General features: G+C 37.0%; 1 protein-coding gene and 11 non-coding genes across 12 annotated transcripts in view; 1 reads left to right on the top strand and 11 right to left on the bottom strand.

Moving 5' to 3' along the window:
- Positions 1-23,386, top strand: part of LOC137388456 (focadhesin-like) — a 107,279-nt gene that overhangs the window by 62,072 nt on the left and 21,821 nt on the right. Inside the window, exons 18-24 of the mRNA XM_068074945.1 lie at positions 10,565-10,818; positions 15,231-15,484; positions 16,922-17,082; positions 17,170-17,267; positions 18,268-18,332; positions 20,983-21,100; positions 22,007-22,111. Of these exons, the coding sequence (XP_067931046.1) occupies positions 10,565-10,818; positions 15,231-15,484; positions 16,922-17,082; positions 17,170-17,267; positions 18,268-18,332; positions 20,983-21,100; positions 22,007-22,111 (1,055 nt within the window). The remainder of the gene's footprint in view (positions 1-10,564; positions 10,819-15,230; positions 15,485-16,921; positions 17,083-17,169; positions 17,268-18,267; positions 18,333-20,982; positions 21,101-22,006; positions 22,112-23,386) is intronic.
- Trnap-agg (transfer RNA proline (anticodon AGG)) lies at positions 655-726 on the bottom strand. The gene has a single exon. It is a non-coding gene; the product is annotated as a tRNA-Pro (tRNA).
- On the bottom strand, positions 1,225-1,296 carry Trnap-agg (transfer RNA proline (anticodon AGG)). The gene has a single exon. It is a non-coding gene; the product is annotated as a tRNA-Pro (tRNA).
- On the bottom strand, positions 2,357-2,428 carry Trnap-ugg (transfer RNA proline (anticodon UGG)). The gene has a single exon. It is a non-coding gene; the product is annotated as a tRNA-Pro (tRNA).
- Trnap-agg (transfer RNA proline (anticodon AGG)) lies at positions 3,505-3,576 on the bottom strand. Its single transcript has one exon. It is a non-coding gene; the product is annotated as a tRNA-Pro (tRNA).
- Positions 4,058-4,129, bottom strand: Trnap-ugg (transfer RNA proline (anticodon UGG)). The gene has a single exon. It is a non-coding gene; the product is annotated as a tRNA-Pro (tRNA).
- Positions 4,611-4,682, bottom strand: Trnap-ugg (transfer RNA proline (anticodon UGG)). The gene has a single exon. It is a non-coding gene; the product is annotated as a tRNA-Pro (tRNA).
- On the bottom strand, positions 5,430-5,501 carry Trnap-agg (transfer RNA proline (anticodon AGG)). The gene has a single exon. It is a non-coding gene; the product is annotated as a tRNA-Pro (tRNA).
- Trnap-ugg (transfer RNA proline (anticodon UGG)) lies at positions 5,983-6,054 on the bottom strand. The gene has a single exon. It is a non-coding gene; the product is annotated as a tRNA-Pro (tRNA).
- Positions 6,537-6,608, bottom strand: Trnap-agg (transfer RNA proline (anticodon AGG)). The gene has a single exon. It is a non-coding gene; the product is annotated as a tRNA-Pro (tRNA).
- Positions 7,090-7,161, bottom strand: Trnap-ugg (transfer RNA proline (anticodon UGG)). The gene has a single exon. It is a non-coding gene; the product is annotated as a tRNA-Pro (tRNA).
- Positions 7,654-7,726, bottom strand: Trnap-cgg (transfer RNA proline (anticodon CGG)). Its single transcript has one exon. It is a non-coding gene; the product is annotated as a tRNA-Pro (tRNA).

Genomic DNA, 23,386 nt, shown 5'->3' with positions numbered 1-23,386 from the left:
ATTTTTGATGGAATATTCGTATCTGCCTCCATTAAGATTTTTGATCATATTTTCAGCAAATTCATAAAAAACTGTTAGTCATTAATAAAACATAACCGTCGGGCTTGTCCGGGATTTGAATGCGGGACCTCTCGCACCCAAAGCGAGAATCATACCCCTAGACCAACAAGCCTCCTTGTTTCATTCTTTTATATTTCACGGATCGCTAGAAAAAAATTTCGGTGGTGCAAACATGTTTTACTGCCGGGCTATTCCACCCGAAAACTTTTTATTATCGAAAGTTGTTTCCAGTTTGCTAATTCTACTTTCAATGTTAGCTTTTCAAAGTGCTAGTCTTCCGCCCAGACTGAAATTCCTACTTTTGAGCATGCCCTGTTTGACAGTTTTTGGTTTATCGTCTGAAACGAGTCTGTATGTGATCTAGAACAGGTTTAACAGCCATATCATTTGTTTACTAGCAATTGTATGTAATATATCTTGAATACATCGCATTATTTAGGCTATCCGACTTTACCCTGAAGTGGTTTTTTTCTTTCAACACTTTTTAGTTTTCATGTTTGATGAAATATTCGTATCTGCTTCCGTTAACATTTTTGATCATATCATCAGAAAACTCATAGAAAACTGTTAGTCATTTAACAAAACATAACCGTCGGGCTTGTCCGGGATTTGAACCCGGGACCTCTCGCACCCTAAGCGAGAATCATACCCCTAGACCAACAAGCCTCCTTGTTTCATTATTTCGTAAATTTCGGATCGCTAGAAAAAATCTTTGGTGATGCAAACATTTATTACTGCAGGGCTATTCCACCCGAAAACTTTCCATTATCGAAAGTTGTTTCCAATTTGCTTAAATTCTATTTTCAATGTTCGCTTTTCAAAATGCTAGTCTGCCACCCATACTGATATTCGTACTTTTAAGCATGTCCAGTTTGACAGTTTTTGGTTTAACATCTGAAGCCAGTCTCTGTGTCGTCTAGAACAAGTTTAACAGTTTAACAGCCATCTCAATTATTTACTAGAAGCTGTACATTTATGTAATACATCCTGAGCACATCGCATTATTTAGGCTATCCGACTTTACCCTGAAGTGGTTTTATTCTTTCAACACTTTTTAGTTTTTATATTTGATGAAATATTCGTATCTGCTTCCGTTAACATTTTTGATCATATCGTCAGAAAACTTCATAGAAAACCGTTATTCATTAATAAAACAAAACCATTGGGCTTGTCCGGGATTTGAACCCGGGACCTCTCGCACCCTAAGCGAGAATCATACCCCTAGACCAACAAGCCTCCTTGTTTCATTATTTCGTAAATTTCGGATCGCTAGAAAAAATCTTTGGTGATGCAAACATTTATTACTGCCAGGCTGTTCCACCCGAAAACTTTCCATTATCGAAAGTTGTTTCCAATTTGCTAATTCCATTTTCAGTGTTAGCGTTTCAAAAAGCTAGTCTGCCGCCCATACTGATATTCGTACTTTTAAGCATGCCCTGTTTGACAGTTTTTGGTTTAACATCTGAAGCCAGTCTCTGTGTCGTCTAGAACAGGTTTAACAGCTATTTCATTTATTTACTAGCATTTGTATCTAATATATCTTAAGTACATCCCATTATTTAGGCTATCCGACTTTACCCTGAAATGGTTTTGTTCTTTCAACACTTTTTAGTTTCCATGTTTGATGAAATATTCGTATCTGCCTCCGTTAACATTTTTGATCACATTTTCAGCAAACTCATCGAAAACTGTTAGTCATTAACAAAACATAACCGTCGGGCTTGTCATTAACGAAACATAACCGGGGGAGATCAGGATTTGAACCCGGGACCTCTCGCACCCAAAGCGAGAATCATACCCCTAGACCAACAAGCCTCCTTGTTTCGTTCTTTCATATTTTACGGATCGCTAGAAAAAATTTTCGGTGGTGCAAACATGTTTTACTGCCGGGCTATTCCACCCGAAAACTTTCCATTATCGAAAGTTGTTTCCGGTTTGCTAATTCTACTTTCAATGTTAGCTTTTCAAAGTGCTAGTCTGCCGCCCAGACTGAAATTCCTACTTTTGAGCGTCCCCTGTTAGACAGTTTTTGGTTTATCGTCTGAAACCAGTCTGTATGTGATCTAGAACAGGTTTAACAGCCGTATCATTTGTTTTCTAGCAATTGTATGTAATATATCTTGAGTACATCGCATTATTTAGGCTATCCGACTTTACCCCGAAGTGGTTTTATTCTTTCAACACTTTTTAGTTTTCATGTTTGATGAAATATTCGTATCTGCCTCCGTTAACATTTTTGATCATATTTTCAGCAAACTCATAAAAAACTGTTTGTCATTAACAAAACATAGCCGTTGGGCTTGTCCAGGATTTGAACCTGGGACCTCTTGCACCCAAAGCGAGAATCATACCCCTAGACCAACAAGCCTCCTTGTTTCATTCTTTCATACTTTTCGGGTCGTTAGAAAAATTTTTTGGTGATGCAAACATTTATTACTGCCGGGCTATTCCACCCGAAAACTTTCCATTATCGAAAGTTGTTTCCAATTTGCTTAAATTCTATTTTCAATGTTAGCTTTTCAAAATGCTAGTCTGCCGCCCATACTGATATTCGTACTTTTAGGCATGCTCAGTTTGACAGTTTTTGGTTTAACATCTGAAACCAGTCTCTGTGTCATCTAGAACAAGTTTAACAGTTTAACAGCCATCTCAATTATTTACTAGAAGCTGTACATTTATGTAATACATCCTGAGCACATCCCATTATTTAGGCTATCTGACTTTATCCTTATTTAGGCTATCCGACTTTACCCCGAAGTGGTTTTATTCTTTCAACACTTTTTAGTTTTCATTTTTGATGGAATATTCGTATCTGCCTCCATTAAGATTTTTGATCATATTTTCAGCAAACTCATAAAAAACTGTTAGTCATTAATAAAACATAACCGTCGGGCTTGTCCGGGATTTGAATGCGGGACCTCTCGCACCCAAAGCGAGAATCATACCCCTAGACCAACAAGCCTCCTTGTTTCATTCTTTTGTATTTCACGGATCGCTAGAAAAAAATTTCGGTGGTGCAAACATGTTTTACTGCCGGGCTATTCCACCCGAAAACTTTTTATTATCGAAAGTTGTTTCCAGTTTGCTAATTCTACTTTCAATGTTAGCTTTTCAAAGTGCTAGTCTTCCGCCCAGACTGAATTTCCTACTTTTGAGCATGCCCTGTTTGACAGTTTTTGGTTTATCGTCTGAAACGAGTCTGTATGTGATCTAGAACAGGTTTAACAGCCATATCATTTGTTTACTAGCAATTGTATGTAATATATCTTGAATACATCGCATTATTTAGGCTATCCGACTTTACCCTGAAGTGGTTTTATTCTTTCAACACTTTTTAGTTTTCATGTTTGATGAAATATTCGTATCTGCTTCCGTTAACATTTTTGATCATATCATCAGAAAACTCATAGAAAACTGTTAGTCATTTAACAAAACATAACCGTCGGGCTTGTCCGGGATTTGAACCCGGGACCTCTCGCACCCTAAGCGAGAATCATACCCCTAGACCAACAAGCCCCCTTGTTTCATTATTTCGTAAATTTCGGATCGCTAGAAAAAATCTTTGGTGATGCAAACATTTATTACTGCCAGGCTGTTCCACCCGAAAACTTTCCATTATCGAAAGTTGTTTCCAATTTGCTAATTCCATTTTCAGTGTTAGCGTTTCAAAAAGCTAGTCTGCCGCCCATACTGATATTCGTACTTTTAAGCATGCCCTGTTTGACAGTTTTTGGTTTATCGTCTGAAACCAGTCTGTATTTGATCTAGAACAGGTTTAACAGCCATATCATTTGTTTACTAGCAATTGTATGTAATATATCTTAAGTACATCCCATTATTTAGGCTATCCGACTTTACCCTGAAATGGTTTTGTTCTTTCAACACTTTTTAGTTTTCATGTTTGATGAAATTTTCGTATCTGCCTCCGTTAACATTTTTGATCATATTTTCAGCAAACTCATAGAAAACTGTTAGTCATTAACAAAACATAACCGTCGGGCTTGTCCGGGATTTGAACCCGGGACCTCTCGCACCCAAAGCGAGAATCATACCCCTAGACCAACAAGCCTCCTTGTTTCGTTCTTTCATATTTTACGGATCGCTAGAAAAAATTTTCGGTGGTGCAAACATGTTTTACTGCCGGGCTATTCCACCCGAAAACTTTTTATTATCGAAAGTTGTTTCCAGTTTGCTAATTCTACTTCCAATGTTAGCTTTTCAAAGTGCTAGTTTTCCGCCCAGACTGAAATTCCTACTTTTGAGCATGCCCTGTTTGACAGTTTTTGGTTTATCGTCTGAAACCAGTCTCTATGTGATCTAGAACAGGTTTAACAGCCATATCATTTGTTTACTAGCAATTGTATGTAATATATCTTGAATACATCGCATTATTTAGGCTATCCGACTTTACCCTGAAGTGGTTTTATTCTTTCAACACTTTTTAGTTTTCATGTTTGATGAAATATTCGTATCTGCCTCCGTTAACATTTTTGATCATATTTTTTGCAAACTCATAGAAAACTGTTAGTCATTAACAAAACGTAACCGTCGGGCTTGTCCGGGATTTGAACCCGGGACCTCTCGCACCCAAAGCGAGAATCATACCCCTAGACCAACAAGCCTCTTTCTTCGTTCTAACTTTGCCTTGTTGAACTAAAAATCCCTCAGATAAGGCATGCATAGAAGTACGAATGTCTGAAACCAGTCCCTATGTTTTCTGAAATAGGTTTAACAGCCATAGCGTTTACTTACTAGTAATTGTATGGAATATACCTTGGGCACATCCCATTATTTAGGCTATCCGACTTTACCCTGAAGTCGTTTTATTCTCTCAACACCTTTTTGTTTTTATGTTGGTCGCAATTGCTGTATTTGCCTTCGATAACTTTTCTGATTATACCTTCAGCAACATCATCTATACATATATATAAATCTCAATGTTTGTCTCTTGTTCGTTGGTCCGTCTTTCCATGTGTCCAGTTATAGCGATTCAAATATAGCAATATGTAGCTTTGCAGAGCGTTTAATTCCAGACCCCCATGTCTGATTGACAGCGATGTAAACTTTTACACATCGATCGTTCAATTGACCGTAGTGATTAATGATTGTGATGATATTTATTACATCGATTATAATACTCGCGCGTAAAGTGTTTGGGGTCACTTACATTTAAAGCGTTGGAGAGTATTATTTCGCACTTGTTATCATTACGCGTAACGATTATAAAGCTAGTGCCATACGCGGCCATTGTTTTAGTAAAAATTCATGCGATCAGCATAATAGGTGAATTACTCAAGTTCATTTGGTAATTATTTTATTACCCGTGCAACGCCAGCCATTCGTCTAGTAGAAAACAAAACACAACCATTGGGCTTGTCCGGGATTTGAACCCGGGACCTCTCGCACCCTAAGCGAGAATCATACCCCTAGACCAACAAGCCCCCTTGTTTCATTATTTCGTAAATTTCGGATCGCTAGAAAAAATCTTTGGTGATGCAAACATTTATTACTGCCAGGCTGTTCCACCCGAAAACTTTCCATTATCGAAAGTTGTTTCCAATTTGCTAATTCCATTTTCAGTGTTAGCGTTTCAAAAAGCTAGTCTGCCGCCCATACTGATATTCGTACTTTTAAGCATGCCCTGTTTGACAGTTTTTGGTTTATCGTCTGAAACCAGTCTGTATTTGATCTAGAACAGGTTTAACAGCCATATCATTTGTTTACTAGCAATTGTATGTAATATATCTTAAGTACATCCCATTATTTAGGCTATCCGACTTTACCCTGAAATGGTTTTGTTCTTTCAACACTTTTTAGTTTTCATGTTTGATGAAATTTTCGTATCTGCCTCCGTTAACATTTTTGATCATATTTTCAGCAAACTCATAGAAAACTGTTAGTCATTAACAAAACATAACCGTCGGGCTTGTCCGGGATTTGAACCCGGGACCTCTCGCACCCAAAGCGAGAATCATACCCCTAGACCAACAAGCCTCCTTGTTTCGTTCTTTCATATTTTACGGATCGCTAGAAAAAAATTTCGGTGGTGCAAACATGTTTTACTGCCGGGCTATTCCACCTGAAAACTTTCCATTATCTGAAGTTGTTTCCAGTTTGTTAATTCTACTTTCAATGTTCGCTTTTCAAAAAACTAGTCTGCCGCCCATACTGATATTCGTACTTTTAAGCATGCCCTGTTTGACAGTTTTTGGTTTAACATCTGAAGCCAGTTTCTGTTTTGTCTAGAACAGGTTTAACAGCTATTTCATTTATTTACTAGCATTTGTATGTAATATATCTTGAGCACATCCCATTATTTAGGCTATCCGACTTTACCCTGAAGTGGTTTTATTCTTTCAACACTTTTTAGTTTTCATGTTTGATGGAATATTCGTATCTGCTTCCGTTAACATTTTTGATCATATCGTCAGAAAACTTCATAGAAAACCGTTATTCATTAATAAAACAAAACCATTGGGCTTGTCCGGGATTTGAACCCGGGACCTCTCGCACCCTAAGCGAGAATCATACCCCTAGACCAACAAGCCTCCTTGTTTCATTATTTCGTACATTTCGGATCGCTAGAAAAAATCTATGGTGATGCAAACATTTATTACTGCCAGGCTGTTCCACTCGAAAACTTTCCATTATCGAAAGTTGTTTCCAATTTGCTACTTCTATTTTCAATGTTAGCGCTTTAAAAAGCTAGTCTGCCGTCCATACTGATATTCGTACTTTTAAGCATGCCCTGTTTGACAGTTTTTGGTTTAACATCTGCAGCCAGTCTCTGTGTTGTCTAGAACAGGTTTAACAGCTATTTCATTTATTTGCTAGCAATTGTATGTAATACATCCTGAGTACATCCCATTATTTAGGCTATCCGACTTTACCCTGAAGTGGTTTTATTCTTTCAACACTTTTTAGTTTTCATGTTTGATGAAATATTCGTATCTGCCTCCGTTAACATTTTTGATCATATTTTCCGCAAACTCATAGAAAACTGTTAGTCATTACCAAAACATAACCGTCGGGCTCGTCCGGGATTTGAACCCGGGACCTCTCGCACCCAAAGCGAGAATCATACCCCTTGACCAACAAGCCTCCTTGTTTCATGCTTTCATATTTCACGGATCGCTAGAAAAAAATTTCGGTGGTGCAAACATGTTTTACTGCCGAGCTATTCCACCCGAAAACTTTCCATTATCGAAAGTTGTTTCCAGTTTGCTAATTCTACTTTCAATGTTAGCTTTTCAATGTGCTAGTCTGCCGCCCAGAACTATATTTGTACTTTTAAGCATGCCCAGTTTGACAGTTTTTGGTTTAACATCTGAAGCCACTCTCTGTGTCGTCTAGAACAAGTTTAACAGTTTAACAGCCATCTCATTTGTTTACTGGAAGCTGTACATTTATGTAATACATCCTGAGCACATTGCATTATTTAGGCTATCCGACTTTACCCTGAAGTGGTTTTATTCTTTCAACACTTTAGTTTTCATTTTTGATGGAATATTCGTATCTGCCTTCGTTAACATTTTTGATCATATTTTCAGCAAACTCATAGAAAACTGCTAGTCATTAACAAAACATAACCGTCGACCTTGTCCGGGATTTGAACCCGGGACCTCTTGCACCCGAAGCGAGAATCATACCCCTAGACCAACAAGCCTCCTTGTTTCATTCTTGCATACTTTTCGGGTCGCTAGAAAAAATTTTTGGTGATGCAAACATTTATTACTGCCGGGGCTATTCCACCCGAAAACTTTCCATTATCGAAAGTTGTTTCCAATTTGCTTAAATTCTATTTTCAATGTTAGCTTTTCAAAGTGCTAGTCTGTCGCCCATACTGATATTCGTACTTTTAAGCACGCCCAGTTTGACAGTTTTTGGTTTAACATCTGAAGCCAGTCTCTGTGTAGTCTAGAACAAGTTTAACAGTTTAACAGCCAACTCAATTATTTACTAGAAGCTGTACATTTATGTAATACATCCTGAGCACATCGCATTATTTAGGCTATCCGACTTTACCCTGAAGTGGTTTTATTCTTTCAACACTTTTTAGTTTTCATATTTGATGGAATAGTCGTTTCTGCCTCCGTTAACATTTTTGATCATAGTTTCAGCAAACTCATAGAAAACTGTTCGTCATTAACAAAACATAACCGTCGGGCTTGTCATTAACAAAACATAACCGGGGGAGATCAGGATTTGAACCCGGGACCTCTCGCACCCAAGCGAGTATCATACCCCTAGACCAACAAGCCACCTTGTTTCATTCTTTCATATTTCACGGATCGCTAGAAAAAAATTTCGGTGGTGCAAACATGTTTTACTGCCGGGCTATTCCACCCAAAAACTTTCCATTATCGAAAGTTGTTTCCAGTTTGCTAATTCTACTTTCAATGTTAGCTTTTCAAAAAGCTAGTCTGCCGCCCATACTGATATTCATACTTTTAAGCATGCCCTGTTTGACAGTTTTTGGTTTAACATCTGAAGCCAGTCTCTGTGTCGTCTAGAACAAGTTTAACAGCTATCTCATTTATTTGTTAGCAATTGTATGTAATATATCTTGAGCACATCGCATTATTTAGGCTATCCGACTTTACCCTGAAGTGGTTTTATTCTTTCAACACCTTTTAGTTTCCATGTTTGTTGTAATATTCGTATCTGCTTCCGTTAACATTTTTGATCATATCGTCAGAAAACTTCATAGAAAACCGTTACTCATTAATAAAACAAAACCATTGGGCTTGTCCGGGATTTGAACCCGGGACTTTTCGCACCCAAAGCCAGAGTCATACTCCTAGACCAACAAGCCTCTTTGTTTTGTTAGTTTCTACTTTTCAGATCGCTAGAAAAAATTTTGGTGATGCAAACATTTATTACTGCCGGGCTATTCCACCCGAAAACCTTCCATTATCGAAAGTTGTTTCCAATTTGCTAATTCTACTTTAACTGTTGGCTTTTCAAAAAGCTAGTTTGCCGCCAATACTGATATTCGTCTTTTCGACCATGTTCTATTCGACAATTTTCGGTTTAACATCGGAAACTAGTCTTTATGTCATGTAAAACAGGTTTAACACCCAACTCATTCATTTTTTAGCAATTGTATGTAATATACCTTAAGCACGTCCCATTATTTAGGCTATCTGACTTTATCCTGAAGTGGTTCTATTCTCTCAACACCTTTTTGTTTTAATGTTGGTCGGAATCCTCGTATCCGTCTGCGCTAACTTTTCACATTATCCCTTCAGCAACATCATCTATAAATATATATAAATCTCAATGTTTGTCTCTTGTTCGTTTGTCCGTCTTTCCATGTGTCCTGTTATAGCGATTCAATTATAGCAATATGTAGCTTTGCAGAGGGTTTGATTCCAGACTCCCACGTTTGAATGACAGCGGTGTAAGCCTTTACACTACGATCGTTCAATTGACCGTAGTGGTAAATGATTGTGATGATATTTATTACATCAATTAAAATACATACAATTAAAATGTTTGGGTCACTCACATTTAAAGCACTTGAGAGTATTATTTAGCACATCTTATCATTACGCGTAACGATTATAAAACTAGTGCCAAACGCGGCCATTGTTTTAGTAAAGCTTTAGACTACTAACATAATAGGTGAATTACCCAAATTCATTTGGTAATTATTTTATTATCCGTACAACGCCAGCCATTCGGCTGCTAGAAAACAAAACGCAACCGTTGGGCTTGACCAGGATTTGAACCTGGGACCTCTCACACCTTAAGCGAGATTCATACCCCTAGACCAACAAACCAAACTATTTGTTAGGACTGGTTACTTGCAAGAGGCTGACGTGACCTGACTGAACTTGTACATCTGTCGTTTTATTTACCACTTTACATATTTGGTGTTTCCAAGTCCTTGCCCAAGTCACCAAGTTTACCATTTTGAGTTTTCATGTAAGGTTCAAATTTTTTTTGTTTGTTATCACTTCAAGTATCAGTAATCTTGAATAAAAATATGTCAAACATTTTTGCTTTGTCAACTACTGAAACCCAGATTTCTACATATAAAGCACTTTTCATAGTCATCATATTTTTACTGATGATTATGTGTACTTGTTTTTCTAGATGTCTTATCTTTACAGAGCATCATTATCACCTTACCACTCTTCTGATAGCATTCTTTAGTCTTCTTATCTGTCTCTATATTACTGTCTAGTTGCCCCTATCTCTCTGAAACATATCTTGGTTTGGGACACAACCGTCAGTTGCCAGTCAAACGAATAGTTTTTATTGGATTTGCGCAACCATGAAATCCTCATTGGATTATGTACACATTTCCAAATAAAAGGCCTCACTTATGTTCATTTCTAAATTGCTTTCCATAGCATCGAATCCAATAAATCTAGTTTTTATTCTTCTAATTCAACGAGCAGTAAAGTCAATTGCTTAAAGGGTTGTTCAAATGATCCAAATGATTTTTTCACCCAACTAATTTACTTCATCAGCCTTTCCTTTTTATTTTTTGCAGCTGGTGCATTGTTCTGCCAAAAAACATCCAAACTTAAGGATTCTCCGACTGCTGCCGATCTTCGCTTGTCGTTTGGTTCATCCAAGCGAACTCTTGATCAACTGTCCAGATTTATTAAGCAATGTACTTCCATATCCCTCTCACACGATGCACTCTTTACACATCAGCTGTTTACTGGATGGAGAGGGTACATTTATCATGTCTTAACTAGTGCCATTGATGGAAGGAAGGCTGACTTGATGCTATCTAACTCAGTGAGCAGCGCTAATCAATTTACTTTTTTTGCCATCCATATTTGTCTCAAATGCACTCATGTGCATCCGCAACAAATTAATGCAAGACAAATTGTGTTTATTATACCGTATATATCTGTTCGTTTTTATCTGCAATTTTCTGTTCGTTTTTGAGCTTTTAAGAGCTTGTAATCACATTTCCACATATTTGGCACTTACAACACAACAGAGTAAGACATGGTGAATCTTTTGATATCAAATAACTGTAATGTGAATTTTGTTGCAAGTCAACCTTTAAACAGTGGCAGGTAACGTAGTTGCCCTTGGCTAGTTTGTGTAAGCTCGTATCTGTATTGCTAAATTTAATACTAATAGTCATGAGAGCAAACTTTAGCAATGTTGTTTTTAACGCAGGGTTGCTATGCTTATTTTAACCCAGATAATGACTCGTATTGCCCAATAGATCCATTGCGTCCCGCATGGCTCATTGGGTTAGCTTTTCGACTGATGAACAAAAGGTTACGAGACCAAATCTTCTGCGCAATGGGTTTTTCATTGCTAGATTTTAATTGTTGATTACAAACGACAACAAACGATGACGACAAACAATGAAGAAAAGCGATGACAACAAACGACGACAGACAACAACAAACGACGACAGACAACGACAAATGATGACAGACAACGACAAATAACGATGACGACAAACAACGATGATGACAAATGACGACGAATACAAATGACGACAACAAGCGACGTTGATGACGACAAACGGCGTCAATGACCACAGACGACATAACTACTTTTAACTAACTTTTAACATAACTACGTTTCTAGACCTCAAGGTTTTACTCTCGCAACTTAAAGATCGAGTTTTTTTGTTATTTATACAATTTTTTATGTGATTTCTATGAAGTTCACATTGCTGTTAGCATTCTAAAACGGGCTAATTTCAAATGAGTATAACAAATAATTGCTTGCATCTAATAATCTGATTAAATGATCGTCAGCAATAGTTTAAATTTACATAGGCTGGCATTGCTATGTGCAAAATCTACAGCCATGTTTGAGCAAATGAGTCTCGCTAAAATGTTGGGTGTCATTGTTGTACCTTGCTAGTAAATGTGCACATAATCATTTGACCATATTCACAAAAATTGGTTCATCTTTTTATAAAAAAATATTTCTGATTATTGCTGTGTTTTTGGAATTAATAAACTTCAATTCATGAATAGAACTAGTAGACCTCGTAGAATACCTAGTGGAATCTCCCTTCTTTTTTCCTTAATGCAGTGTATGAATGCTTTCAGCTCATCGTAACATTTTAAGTTTTTTGAAGACTTTTAATGCACTGACACGCAAGCTCGAAATGCATAATGGGCGATTTGTTGTAAAACAACGGTTTATACGATGGTGACAAGGTGATTAACTAACTTGCTTTTTGGTCTAGCCAATCCATTGTTTTTTTTTACATCATCAAGCCGTTTGCACATGCGCTCGTTCACCATAGGTCTATTTGTTGAAAATGATTTTTTTCTTTTATTTAAAGATGTGGTTGCGTCAAATTTGAGTTGATCTTAAAAGAAAGCATTTTTTTCTCTATCAGTTGATATGTTGTTTGTTGTGTTACGCGATCTCATTGCCAAGATATTTGAAGATTAAAATCGAAAAAATCTGATCGCCGTAAAAACGCTCATGCCACAAAAACGTGCCCAGACTTGCCCAAAATGATGTCACGCATTATACAACCTGTCTCTATCTCTCGTATTCACATCAGCTATTTGCAATAAAAGTCTAGTGCTACGCGGCTCTATTGGCATATATCTTATTTTGTATTTGCTCATGTCGGCTAGAACAAAATTTTAAATCCAGCTACAGGTGCATTATTATGAATGTTTCAAAGGCATCAAATAACAAAAATTGAAAATTTGTTCTACTCACTTTCTCCAAATGTTGTGTAAACATTTGGGTACCGACTACCAATTCTACCGGTCTACGGTAATTCTGTCAAGCTGACTATGTAGAATACGGTCTTTGTATCAGCACAGTTCCGCCGCTACCCATACTAACGATATACGGCCTCCCATGAGTCTCGCCCACCTTATGTCCGTCGCCTATCCTTGGGGCGGGGCTGTATATCATTGCCTACACCGAAAACTAGTTTCTTACTACTGTTATTAACGGTAGTAAGAAACTAGTTTCTTGTCAAAGATGCGGCTTGCTTACGTAAGTGAGCCGCGTCTTTGAAAAGAATATACATAGGGATAGAGTTTTAAGGATGAGAAGTCTGCTGCAAACTGAATTTGAACTCACATTCTCCAGTTCTACGGACATCCATGTACCATATCCAATTCACTACAATATTCTGCAAATCATGTTTTGCATTATCTTCAACAATATTATTTTATTATATAATTTTTACAAGCAAAAATATTTCCATCTCGGCATAAAGCTTTTATTAAAAATATTCATCAAGTCGTGGCCACTCACATAGTTTTAGCTGATACAATAAGACAAATTCATCTACTGCAACAAACTCAAACAAAACATCATGGTTTATGCAGCACACATTCAAGTCTCTCTTTCCCCTTTATGGCAGTTTCCACACTGACAAAGCTGCTTCGGCTGGTGGGACGACATAAACATTCTTTAATCAGTAAAACAAATGCAATAAATATATGTCATTCTAAAGCGTATCTATTGAAAGCTTTCAAATTGGGAGTTAAATAGATTGCGAGTGTAATTTTAAAAACGAATAAACGTTTAACAAAGGCACAAGTACGCCAAGCCAACGAGTCGAAGCTTTGGTTCTGGAAATCAAAGATTTGCATTGATCAATCGATTTTCTTCACTTTCTACAAGTGAAAAGTGAACATCTAATGTCAAATCATAAATCTAATTTACTAGATAAAGCTGCCACAGAAAATTTGAAGCAAATGTAACTAGGTAAACCGATAAAAAAATATAAAACGATGATTAGTGATAGCAAAAAGTTATAATTTTATTAATTAGTACATGTATTTATGAGTACTAAAGTATTACCTTTAGTATATTCATCAATCTAAGCCATTGTATAGCTAGATGCTAAAGATTAAAAAGAAGCCATCAAGAACTCACTGTACATACGTATCTCACACGCGCAGGAAATTACATTTTAGCCTCAAACAGGGAAATATAATCTGAATGTAAACTTAGCAGGAAACTCTATAGGAGACTCAAAGTAAAAGATAAATTTACCTCCATTCTCCGATCTTCCTCCGGAGAACTTTAACTTCCTGATGCCAAGAAAACTTGGAGTCACCTTCACAGTAATTTTACAGCAATTTTACAATTACATGTATGTTGTTCGCCAATAAAACGTGTCGATCGACACGTTGATCGACACTTTAATTCATTAAAGTAACGATGTTAATTAATTTAGTAAATATCGATGTTCATGCGATTTAATAATAGAGTAAAATCCTTAAATTTGAGATCATAGACAACACGTTTTACGAGTGATAATATTTATTACGGCCTTTATAAAAATTTCGCGCTGATGATTGGCTAAGGAAGCGACCTCATATTTATCGCTCGTGGTTTCTTTTCAGATATATTGCTTGTGACGTCATGAAAGAAGCACCCGCTGGAACGTGAGCTTTTTAAAAGAGGGCCTCATTCAAACGTATATATCTCTGGACAGGGTTGGTCTACAAAGACAAAAATGGCATCAAATTGTAGCTGATGTTTTAGCCTTTTATGGGTCTTAATTTCATTAAATCGAATTTTTTGACGCAACCACATCTTTAATAGTACTTTTTGGTGTTGTTTTGATACTATAATAAAAAAATTTGCAAACTAAAGCATCGTTTTCAAAAATTCACTGCAAAAGCTTCGTGTTTTTAACAAAAAAATTGTCTGTAAAGATGGCTGACAACGAAAAAATGACGTCACGAAAAGTTGAAGGATAGGGTGTAGCTTAGCTAAAAATGTGCAATAGTTTGTGAACAGACGATCGGGTGCAAGTACTTAAAAAATATTAAAATGGACATGCCTAAATCATCTAATAAAAATACATTTTGCAACACAAATGAACCAAAGTTCAAAATGTTGACCTCAAACGGGTTTTAAAGCACTTTTTGTGTTTTGACTTTGTTTCTTATTATGAGTAGTTTTAGCTAATAACATATTTCCTTGTTTGGATCATAAATGTTTTCACCCAATCACACTCCTCTTCTAGTTTGATTCATCACTATTATCAGCCAATCACAAATCTTTCAATTCCAATCATGGCTATTTTTAGCTAACCGCAAATATCTTTTTGTTCCATTCATGTATATCTTCAAACGATAAAAACCTCTTCAGTTCTAATCATAATTATTTTCGTACCAACGACAGTTGCCATATTTTCATTTGTATTACTATCTAAACAAGCTCATTGGTTCTTTTCATAGAGCTCTTCCCAAACCAATCTGGAGACGCTAATGAGGGCCAGGGAACAAGTTGATGCAGTTATCTGCTCGTCTGCCAGGCATGATACGGTATCGCAATGCAATGCCTTGATCGCTCAGAGCGCGCTGTCTAGCTGTGTCAGGAACCTCCTCTCTGACTATTCTGTGACTGAAAGGGAAACACCTACAGCATACCTCAAATGGGAATCTAATCTCCTGGCTGGTCTTGTATCTGTTCTCTCTTGTAAATTAGACAGGTAGACAGTTTAAATTATATATATTCATTCATCTCTTTTATCACCCGATCTCTATGCCTCTATGGTTGCTAGCTTGGGTAGATCTCTATGCTTCTATGGTTGCTAGCTTGGGTAGATCTCTATGCCTCTATGGTTGCTAGCTTGGGTAGATCTCTATGCCTCTATGGTTGCTAGCTTGGGTAGATCTCTATCCCTCTATGGTTGCTAGCTTGGGTAGATCTCTATGCTTCTATGGTTGCTAGCTTGGGTAGATTTCTATGCCTCTATGGTTGCTAGCTTGGGTAGATCTCTACGCCTCTATGGTTGCTAGCTTGGGTAGATCTCTATGATTCTATGGTTGCTAGCTTGGGTAGATCTCTATGCTTCTATGGTTGCTAGCTTGGATAGATCTCTATGCTTCTATGGTTGCTAGCTTGGGTAGATCTCTATGACTTTATGGTTACTAGCTTGGGTAGATCTCTATGCCTCTATGGTTGCTAGCTTGGGTAGATCTCTATGCTTCTATGGTTGCTAGCTTGGGTAGATCTCTATGCCTCTATGGTTGCTAGCTTGGGTAGATCTCTATGCCTCTATGGTTGCTAGCTTGGGTAGATCTCTATGATTCTATGGTTGCTAGCTTGGGTAGATCTCTATGCTTCTATGGTTGCTAGCTTGGATAGATCTCTATGCTTCTATGGTTGCTAGCTTGGGTAGATCTCTATGACTTTATGGTTACTAGCTTGGGTAGATCTCTATGCCTCTATGGTTGCTAGCTTGGCTAGATCTCTATGCCTCTATGGTTGCTAGCTTGGGTAGATCTCTATGCTTCTATGGTTGCTAGCTTGGGTAGATCTCTATGCTTCTATGGTTGCTAGCTTGGGTAGATCTCTATGACTTTATGGTTACTAGCTTGGGTAGATCTCTATGCCTCTATGGTTGCTAGCTTGGGTAGATCTCTATGCTTCTATGGTTGCTAGCTTGGGTAGATCTCTATGCCTCTATGGTTGCTAGCTTGGGTAGATCTCTATGCTTCTATGGTTGCTAGCTTGGGTACAATGTGAATTATGTACAGAAAATATTTTGGAAACACGAGTTGACTTTGGCCCTAATAGAGTTTGCAATAAAAATTGTTAAATAAAGTAGCATTGAAGTTGCCTAACCTAGAATTACAATACACCAAGCAGGATAGAATAAATAAACTGAGGCTATGCAATAACGTGACTCTATCTATTTTGACCTTGACCGCTACTCAAGTCCTTGTGGACTTGAGTAGCGGTCAAGGTCAAAATAGATAGCTTCATATCCTTCACTATAGCTAAAGATTTGGAGCATTTTCAAAGAAGTCTTTTATTTATTTGTGCTAACTCCCAAAGAAACTTGAAATTAGTGGCTTGCTTTTTATCCTTGTCCTTCAGAGCTCAGTGAGCCAGCTTACGTTAGATTGAATTGATATTCTAGCAAAAGGATGCCCTGGTTCACTGGAGTGGGGCAGGCTTTGAGCTACAACACAGCTGTTGTCTCCCTTGGCCACTTGTCTCCAACAATCTATCTGGCAAACAGCGAGCTGTTGATGACGGTTTTGCAAACGCTGCTTAACTCTCTTCAGGAAGAAGTTAGAGGTAGGTGAGGAAATATCAGAGCTGGCTTAGAGGTCATTGCTTCTTAAATTCATGCAGGTAAATTTCTTGCTATTTGCATCCATGCAGGTGAATCTCCATATGAAGGCTTCTACTCTGGTCAGGCTCTCGGTTCTATACTAGCATCTCTTCTGAATAGCAGATACCAGGACGTCTGCAGTGATGAGGTGAGTCTAAGGTCAAACTAGTCCTTGACCTCTAACATACCTACCAACTCTAAAGCCATTCATACTAACTTTTTCATAGTTATAAGGTGTCAATCAGAGCTGACCCAATGTGGCATATTTTTATGGAAAAAATTAGGAAGCTGTTGACAAGCACTTTGAAAAATCATTTGCTCTGTTGGCAATGACATATTTCATGCTTTCACGAGTATTTTTATATGGATGAACCTTTTTTTGTGGAAAGAAGTCGAAGAAAGCTGAATCACTGAACACTAACTAAAGAATTTAAAGGCTGCTTTCCTTGAAATTTAGGCTTACCTAAGAATCTAGAATCAGTTTTGGTACTCAGCGAAGAAGCTGGAAAAACCTGTGAAAATTTCAGTTCATGTGAGATAATTTGCAATCATAGTTTAGTGTAACTCCAAGGCTAAGAGCTATTAGATTATCAACAATGTACTGCAAGCAGTAAATGGCCTAAGATCTCTTACATTTTCAATCAGATTGCCTGCGGGGGGGGGGGGGGGTGTTTAATAGGCGCATTCTTAGAAAACAAACATTTTAGTAACCTGGTGAAAGGCACGGAGCATATATGTGTAAAGTTTGGATGAAATCAGCCAAAAATGTGAAAAGCAGAGCGCAGACTAACAGACAGACAATGACAAAATGGATTTATTAATATAGATTTGATAAATTTTTTTAGTTTTGCAAATCCATCCTACAAGATACAAGGTGGAGGTACATATATGGGCGGAGCTTGTTGTGTCGATTGTGTCGTTTGCGAGACCGATATTGAAACGCTGTAATAAAGCCTTCATGGCTTTGAAAGCTAGTGGACCAATCTTTATTTTGAGTACAAAATCTAAATCAGGGTGTCTGATTTACCTAGTGGAAACGATGACAGCTGCTCTTGGCAGTTATGGTTTAAAGCTCTGATCATAAAATATATGTTTTCATGTTGAATACATTATGCTCAGCCATCAACTATCTTTTGTTTGATCTTCAGATGGCAGTTGTTATGGACGCATGCATAGACTTCCTGTATGAACACTCTTATGGGGATGTGATCATGTGAGTTCTATTTCCTCTGAAACTAGGTACTGTTACAGTAGTCGTCTTTGGAAAACTTGCTATCAACCTTTAGCTTACCTTTGTGATGTTCTCTTGAAGTTACATTTTAACCTATGGGCTATACCTACCTATATGCTCGTACACTTGTGAATTTGTACACCTGTAGTTGTGTACACCTTGAGAGGCATGTAGTTCTGTACACTTGTGCGTCTGTAAACATGTACATACCTTTGAACTTGTACATATGTAAACATGTACATACCTTTGAACTTGTACATATGTAAACATGTACATACCTTTGAACTTGTACATATGTAAATATGTACATACCTTTGAACTTGTACATATGTAAACATGTACATACCTTTGAACTTGTACATATGTAAACATGTACATACCTTTGAACTTGTACATATGTAAATTCATACACTGGTAGTCTTGTTAACCTGGAGACATATTGACTCGCATTATCATTTTAAGACATAAAATTATATTCAGCTCAGCTAACTCATAGGTCTAGATATCCTATGATAAATAAACACTTGTAAATGCACAAGTTCTTTAAAATAGGTGTATATACATTACATACCCCTTGCATATAATATTGCCATCTTAAGAAAGTCTAGCTCTGTGAAGAATTCAATCATCAATGTCGTTACACAAACAATTTTTATGGGGGTCACTTACAGACCTGCCAACCCTTGAGTGGGGATAGGAGTGAGAGTCTATTTTGTGGGCAATGAAAACGCGAGGATTTGATGTAGGATAAATTTTCATGGCGTATAAAAACACCACAGCGAAAGATAATATAACTCCATATGGAAACCATATGTCGTGGAGGTGGAGGTTATTGATAGATGAGAATGTCACAAATGTTTATACATAGTTGTTTATTAGTAGTAAATATATGATTACTACTTGAAGATTAGGGCAAAAAAACAGGTTTGCTTGGGTAAAAGGGGCAATTGCGTGACACGAGTGTGAGATGCGTGAGGCATGAGGCAATTGCATGAGTCTCACGCCCAATGCGTGAGAATTGGCAGGTATGGTCACTTGAGGTATATTTGGTTGCTTTTAACTCTTGTATTTCTGCTGGCTCAGTCACCAACTATACAAACCTACTGTTTTGTAACCTTACCTTTTGTAATTATTTAAAATCATTCAAGAGATGCCTACTAGATGGAAAAAATTTACAGTAATAAGATAAAGGGTGGCAGGCAGCAGGCTGTAGAATGAGGTAAAGAAAGCAGGTGTCATAGTAGAGCATGCTATTGATTGTAAAAGAATAATAATTATTCATATTGAGATTATAGCAGGTTTAGCAATATGTATGTAACTTGCAAGAAGATACATTAAGTGGAGGAGTATTTGTCATAGTTCCTTAGTAATAGGTAAACATAGACACAAATATTTCTATGGCAATCTCAAGCATTTCATTTAGTAAGTAAAATAGACAGTAGCAATATGATTTTAACATGTTCAGTGAGAGTGGGTGGTATTCCGAAGTTAAAGTATATCACCCTACAGTGTGCAATGAGAGTGTAGTACTAGGGCTACTTGCATGAGTCAGCCAATCAATACACATCATAGTGTAAGATTCCAATACAGACTTGTTGACAAAACATCTCTTTGTGTAGGAAGTTGTAGGACATTTCAATTTTGCTTAATGCTTTGGGCACGCAAAGTCTTTATAACGGCTCACCTTAGTAATTATACATAAACATTGATCATGGATCACAGACCTAACAGATCCACCCAAAATTTTGGCTCAGTAAATTTAGTAATGGCATAAAAATGGATAAAACTATTTCTTTGGCTCAAATTGTAAAGGTACTCATTTCATATAGTAAGTAATTTTGTTACAATAAAATTTAGGCCATTGGGTTATCATTTTGCCAAAAAATTGAACCAGTTAGTTTTCGTTTTTTTCTCTCAAAATTTACAGCACGATATCATGATTTCCAAATTTTTTTTCTTTACTGTTTAGGATGGATAAAAACAATGTAAACAGCAAACTTAACGTATTTCTGCTAGTGAAATTCTTTAACATTGGGTTTCAGACATTTCTGATAACTATACTTTATACATGTATTAGAGAATGGGAGCCTGCGTTTTAGCCAGACTACTACAATGACATCGTTTTTCTTTCGCATCCGGTTTCTCCAGACTAAAAAAGTATTAAACTTGGCTTTTGTTTTTCAACTGCATTGATTCTTGTGCAGAGGCTTCCGCTGATTCCAAATACACTTTAGATTAAAGTTCTATGACAGAAACTCTAGCTTTTACAGCAAAGATTCCTAGTTTATGGGAGCAAAAAATTTTTGGCTTGTGTTAAATCCATCAGAACGAGCAAAAGATTCCTTTAAAGAATTGATTTTTTTTTCGTTTTGATTAAAATACAATATGAGCAATGTATGGCCTAACTTCTTGTTGAATATGGCAAACCAATAATGCTGGAAAATGTGTCTTGTGCGGTGTATTTAAACGTTCACCGTGTTATCACTTTCTGTATAGAAACCTCAAGGGGGTTTTCCTTACTAAATAAATTTTACATAGAGCAACATTAATATATCTCTACATTATTATACCACCATGGTGTTAGTAAGAGGATATGTTGTGTTACATACTGAGTTCATGTCATATCTTACAGGGAAGGGTGTGTTCACGGCTTCCTAGAACTGGTCCCTGCTTTACTCAACTCAGAAGCCTGTCATGTGGAACTCGTACAGAAAGTCTTCAAGCAACTTGTGAAGGACACTCCTGATGATGTGAGGGTTAAGCTCTTCTCACATCCTGAGGATAAATTTGAAAGTCTTTACATTGCGCTTTTACGCTGCCTGAAAATTATAATATTTTATAATGTATGGGGGTCAATTAAAGGTCAATTAAAAAACATCAAAATATTCATGCCATTTTATAAAAACACTATATAAGATAATCCAGAGTTTACAAGGAGTGTAATATGTTTGTTTGGTCACGTTATCATCACATTGTTAAAAGCATACTATTTTGTCCCATAGAGCATTCTGTTTCCTGAAGGAATTATGGGTGGGTGTCATTTATTCAGTAGTTATTCTCTACGTTGACGAGCTGTCGGCTTCGTAAACATGTATTTTGAAAGGTGGCATCATTTCATAGTAATTAGACCGTGGTAGTTAGCATAGTTACTTATGAGAATGTTGTGAGCAGGTAATTTTGTGGTTAAAATCAAGTAACAAGCCAAAGTATAGTGTAACTTTGCTCTTTAGACTGCTATATCAGCCTTTTTCAGTTTTATCTGTGGTTAGCACATCAAGTTTGAAAACACAATGAGTCATAATTTGAGCTGGAAGTTAGTTATTCAGTTTTTTGCAATTCACACGACTTATACGCAACTCTCACCACTTGTTCATGGCTCCCATGACAACACACTCTCCTGCTGTACAACTATCACTAAAATAAACACCCAGATCACTTGTATACAACCACTACTAGAACAACACACCTCACTTGTACGTATGTGACATCCAGTAAACCAGTATAAACCACTTCTATGAGTCTCCCAGTAGCCCTACTGCATAATTTTTACACCACATTTACTGTCACAACTCCTAGTTGTCAACATAACCAATACATTTGCTACCTCCATATTTTATCTGCTATTACTTTCACATCATCACTTTATTGACCTACAGCTAGCCTGGTATTGCCGGTCTATACTAGCAGCCAATCTATATGTCAGCAATGAGCTGCAGCGAGAAGTAGATGAAGAGATCAGTGCTGTATTACAAAGACCGATGGTAAGAAGCTTCCTGTTACAATAACTCTATGTCAGCGTGTTAACTTTATATTAATTCTATATTAACTCTATTGTCTGTGGTAATATTCACAGCTATTTCAGTGTCTGCTTCTACATTCATACATGTGGCTTGTCTATCTATTCCGCATTGTAGTTTCTCGTTTCATGACTAATTACAGCGGATCCCCGAGTTACGGCGTCCTTGTGTTACGGTTTTTTCGTTTTATGATGTGGAACACGAAGTTCTTTTGGCCCCTCATTATGGCGTTTTCCTAGCCAAATGACATCAACAGCAATGTCTTTTAAAATTCAGTTTAACGCGGTCGGTATGCTGCATTCGTCAGAGTCACGAAGATGCCTATACGCTATTCGCCGAAATCCTTCCCACAATGCCTGAAAGTGATACGATGCTCTCTCTCTCAGTTCAGCATTCTTCGTGTTTCACAAAGGCTTGATCTTGCATGAGGGAAACGATATCAAATTTATTGCACATTTCAGTATTTAATATAATACTTACTATAAACTTTAACTCATTATATGTAAATATATAACTATATAAATGTACTTCGTTAGCCATGGGTCCTAAGTTCTATTCATAGTTCTAGGTCTTACTCCATACCGTACGTACTGTGCATAGTAATGTTGCATTTTATTGCGGATCATAACCAATAAATAGGTAACTATAGTTACTAAAGTTAATATGTGATTTTTTACTAAATTTTAATATGTGCAATATATATATAAAATTTTGATTTTTTTGTTTACCAAGCGACATGTATGCAGTAGATAATTACTATGGGTCCCCCTGTGAACAGTATTTTCATCTTACAATCCCAACACCAGTACGAATTAATATTGTATGGCGCAGGTCCACAGTATAGTTATTTTATTCTATTGGTCTATTCACCTGCAAACAGCCTATAATTCACTTCAGATAGTTAGATTACAGTAAACCTCATTTATCGCAGTTCATCGGGACCACCACCTCCCAAGAAAAGTGAAATAGAAACTAATATACCTAATAAGTCTAATCAACTCACTTTTTCACTAATTGTAAGCATTTTTTCTTTTTTTCTTACAATGATTAGGCGGTTCTGAGGGTCAAGGATGTTTAATAAGCATGATAAAGGGTGTCACAAGCACTTTGCACTTTTACACTTCATAAAATGTACAGGAAAACAGCAAACTACAATGACCGCTATCATAATGAGGTTCACTAATGGATCTCATTAGGCAAAAATAGGAGAGATTTATGTGTTTTATGAATTTTATTTTA

This window comes from Watersipora subatra, chromosome 1 (assembly GCF_963576615.1).
Source record: "Watersipora subatra chromosome 1, tzWatSuba1.1, whole genome shotgun sequence".
NCBI classification, from domain to species: Eukaryota; Metazoa; Bryozoa; class Gymnolaemata; order Cheilostomatida; family Watersiporidae; genus Watersipora; species Watersipora subatra.
This window is presented reverse-complemented; position numbering and strand designations above follow the sequence as displayed.